Source organism: Ochlerotatus camptorhynchus, unplaced genomic scaffold (genome assembly GCF_037179485.1).
Source record: "Ochlerotatus camptorhynchus isolate MF236.1 unplaced genomic scaffold, CSIRO-AGI_Acam_v1.1 ptg000002l, whole genome shotgun sequence".
Lineage (NCBI taxonomy): Eukaryota > Metazoa > Arthropoda > Insecta > Diptera > Culicidae > Ochlerotatus > Ochlerotatus camptorhynchus.
In genome coordinates, this window is record NW_027040494.1 from 874,980 (window position 1) to 879,517 (window position 4,538).

A 4,538-nucleotide genomic window follows, 5' to 3' on the forward strand; every position below is an offset into this window, starting at 1 on the left:
ATCAGATAAAAATGTTCAGTTAAAGTAATTAATTCTGAATTTGTTTGCAGAAAATAGATAGCATACTGATTATTTATTGTGTGGATGAAAATATGAAATTGAAAAAAATAAGAGCAGCAAGCAACTAACGAAGAATATTATTAATCATATCATGTCAATGATATCAAAGTATGTAAACCAAGTTAAAAAAAATATTATAGTTGATTCAAAAGATGAGTAGAAAATAATTTGAATATACCAAAGTTATAGTTTAATGAATGTTTTAGAGTGAAATTGATAAAAAAAATATCAAAAAGATAATTATTGGTGATACAGTGAGAAAGGGAAAATCGATTTTGGATATCCTTGGATGTACCAGGTGGCGAATCAGAGACGGTCAACAGCGAAGGAAGAGTTACATTCACAATCGCTAGATGACAATCGAAAGACAAATCATGCGGAAGATTGAAGATTGACGGTGTTGGGTAGGATCATCGGAAAAGTATAAGGAACAGGAAGATGGAATCGAGTGGTTTATCTAGGATAACAGAATTGATCAGCACATTATACGGTATAGATGAGCAATCTTCGGCATAAGCTTATCACACAGCATCTAAAAAGACAAGCTACTTCAGCAACGGTTTCGCAAACATCATCATAAAACTACAGAATATACAACGTAACGCTTGATATGACATCATTAAACATCAAACTCAAAAATGGCAATGAAGCACAAGCAAGTACACAACTAACGCATGGTATGGCACAAACAATAAATTGACTAGCTGCATATATAAACACAGATAGAAAACAGTGGTGGATAAAATCCAAAACAAGTTTACATCTTATAACGAAAATCATCGAAGATGTAGAATCATACTACACCATAGAGAAAGTTGAAGTTCTAATAAGCACTAAAAAGTTTCCAACAGAAACATACATAATGACGAGATGCGATCAGTACAAGACATAGATATGAAAGACGATGAAGAGTAACCTGAATGCGGCAAACAACGAATCATAGATGGCGGGGAATGGCAGATACACCCACACCTGATATTTGATATCAACCAAATGACGAGTCAGGAACAGCTTTCAATCGCACGGATGAACGAGCAGAAACGAAGGAGCTTTAACGAAAGGTACAATTTAGGATCACCCTAAGGTTAGGAGAAATATGGCAACAAGAAAGCACGAAATTTTCAAATCGAAGATTACCAACTCAAGCTTATTGATAATAATTTTTGCAAAATGATTCTCAACCTCAGTAAGTAAGGGGGGATGAAACAACCCCAAATTCTAACATCAATCCTTATAGTGAATTATTCGTTATGATTCTATAGAATGTTAACATTAAATATCAATTGCAACAAGAATGGTATAACTCAACTAAACGCATAATTAACGTAAGTCAGTTAGGCAAATTTTCATATCAGCAAAACGCGTGATAAAACTTGTTAACACAGATGATTTAGCCAAATGACAAAATTTAGTTAAAGTACGAACGACTGAATATGTTTATCAATAGTACAAAGTAGGGTCTTAAGAAAGGCACAGTAGGAGTAAGAACCATAATAAGAAGATCCAGTTAAAAATTTAGCAAATATAGAATAGATACCAGCGCATATCCTTGAGAAGAATCTCTTCGATATTATTCTCAAGCTGGTTAAGTAAGAGGGGATGCAAAGGCCTCAAAATCCAATATCAATCTGAGTAAGAAATTAACCAGTAATAGACCCCCATACGGTAGTAGAAAATACACAACTTAACAGCAGCAGTGACAATGTTGCACATTTCCAGGGTCAGTTGTTTATAAACAGTTGCTACCGCGTCGTCAGCGATGCGCGCTGGCTTAACTAGGTGCTTCGGGAAAGGTCAAAGTAAACATTGGTGAGTAAGCATCATACATAGCCGTTCCTACCGCGAGGAGCATTAATTCTTGTTAAAAAAAACAGACACCGACTTTCCAAGAGAAAAACTATCTGTCTCGCTTTACATGTACATACTGGAGAAAAACTATTGTGTAGAGTTTAAGTAACAAATTCATGTATAAAAGGTTTCGAAGAATAAAGAATCGGGGCTGTTGTTCTGATGAGTTTATTATCCGAGGTTTGCTAGGTGCGGACGAGCACAGTTCCAACCTCAGGATAACTGATTCATCAAAGAGCTTTTTCCATACAGTAGAAATGGAATTACACTGTCTTTCATTTTACGAAGAAAGAAAGACCACGCGAGTTGTTGCTCTCCGTTGGGTACTTCAACACGGGAGTGAAACATGGATGCGCAACGGAGTATGGGCGCTTCAGTGACCACCGCGCCGTTATGCATTTCTATATTGTTTATTTCAAATCAAGAGTATTGTTTATGTTCATAGATTTCACATAATCCTTTTCCCTTTGTCCTTCTCCTTTTCCTTTCCCTCTTCTCTTTTCAGAAAGCGAGTAATGGCGCTATAGCCATAAGTCATAAAAGGCTAGGACGAGAGTTAGTGCTCATGCCCCAACCGTCAGAAGAAAATGAAGTATCACTTAACCTTTCTAGTTTTGATGCTTCCAACGACCAACAAATCATATAATTACCTAAATCGGAACGTACGGTACGAGATGTTCGCGTTTCATCCATTTATTGGATTCTGAAGCATCGTGTTTAAATTCGATTTAATCAGGCCCGATTTTTTCTGAGTCATCTTGCCCCTTAAATACTGCACAGTAGGTCTGGTCGTTTGGATATGTGTTACGCATCTTTGATGTGAAACAGATATCAAATAGACAAGAAAAATGATGTAGGTATATATATATATCATTTTCCAGGATGCTTTCAACAACTGGCTGTGTTGGTGTTAGATAAGATAGATAAGATAGATGAGGAGATGAAAGTTTACGTTAGAGTGCGGCAGTGTGAAAATTGCATATAGAGAGTAGAAAGCGAGCTAGGACAACTTTTGGAAGGTACAAATCGAAACTATCAATTCTATGCTTTCATCTCCTCATCTAACGTATGTTACCGTTTGGTAACATTTAATTCATTTTTGTAGGTGTATAGGGCCCTTGTAGACGTAGATATAGCTAAATATAATGTAATGTAGTGAATTTAAATGTGTAGAATGTAAATGTTGGTAGGTTAGTAAAGGAGAGGATTTGCTTCATGGGTTAGAAGTGGTGATAAGCCACAACGCACTGAACTCAAAATTTATGAGCGGCGGAAAAAGAGATCTGGGCAAACGAAGAGCGAGGGAGTACGAACACGGTCAGGGTGCGAAGTGATCGAGAGCACGAAAAGACAGTGAGTAGAGGACTGTTGAGTGGTGCGGTTCAGAGAGTTGATTCGGGCGGTGTATCGTCGCCTGGCTGCGAATTTCTAACGTAGACCTCGTGGTGTGGAATCACTTTACCGGTATCATGCCGTCCATCTACTCGGCATGAGCACCCGATTGGCCAGACGGGACCTTCCAGATGTCGCCATCCAGCCGACGCCATCCGATCCTCGACATCCAGTCATCGCCACTCGCAGTGTCTCCAACCGACACTATCCGGCCGACCCTATCCAGCCGACACTATCCGGCCATTTCCATACGGCCATCCGGCCGCCGCCATCCAGGTGCCACCATCCGGGCGCCGCCATCCGGGCGCCGCCATCCGGGCGCCGCCATCCGGGCGCCGCCATCCGGGCGCCGCCATCCGGGCGCCGCCATCCGGGCGCCGCCATCCGGGCGCCGCCATCCGGGCGCCGCCATCCGGGCGCCGCCATCCGGGCGCCGCCATCCGGGCGCCGCCATCCGGGCGCCGCCATCCGGGCGCCGCCATCCGGGCGCCGCCATCCGGGCGCCGCCATCCGGGCGCCGCCATCCGGGCGCCGCCATCCGGGCGCTGCCATCCGGGCGCCGCCATCCGGGTGCCGCCATCCGGGCGCCGCCATCCGGGTGCCGCCATCCGGGTGCCGCCATCCGGGCACCGCCATCTGGGCGCCGCCATCTGGGCGCCGCCATCTGGGTGCCGCCATCTGGGCGCCGCAATCCAGGCGCCGCAATCCTGGCGCCGCAATCCGGGCGCCGCAATCCGGGCGCAGCCGCCATCCAGCCGCCATTCAGCCGCCATCCAGCCGCCATCCAGCCGCCATCCAGCCGCCATCCAGCCGCCATCCAGCCGCCATCCAGCCGCCATCCAGCCGCCGCCGTCATCCGGCCGCTATCATTTGGCTGTTGCATTCCACCGTCGTGACTGCCAAAGTCACCTAGCACACCAGACCAGATCGGTACGACCAATAAATTAAATTAAGGTAAATCTTTAGCTTAGGACACCTACATCCGAAAACCTCCCCAACACCTGAAAATAAACCATGGGACCCGGGAATAAAAGAGGCCTTTGGAGCCCACCCTAGTGGCTGCCGACAGGCTTAGACCAGCAGCTAGGGGCTTAGGCACGTCCCCTTCTGGGACGGTGGAGAATTTCCCGGGCTTAAACAGTTATTAGTTTCACGTATAAAAATTACCACTTTAGTCTGTTATTTGAAATGAGCATCTTCAACTATGTGAATCGTTGACTTCACGCATAAGTAATACT

At 44.5% G+C, this 4,538-nt stretch overlaps 1 protein-coding gene across 1 annotated transcript; it reads left to right on the forward strand.

The window, feature by feature from the left end:
* The first annotated feature begins 3,431 nt into the window (after positions 1-3,431).
* LOC135717295 (splicing factor 3A subunit 2-like) lies at positions 3,432-4,196 on the forward strand. The gene has a single exon (XM_065239330.1). It carries the CDS (start codon positions 3,432-3,434, stop codon positions 4,194-4,196), a length of 765 nt encoding a protein of 254 aa, XP_065095402.1.
* Positions 4,197-4,538: the final 342 nt, after the last annotated feature.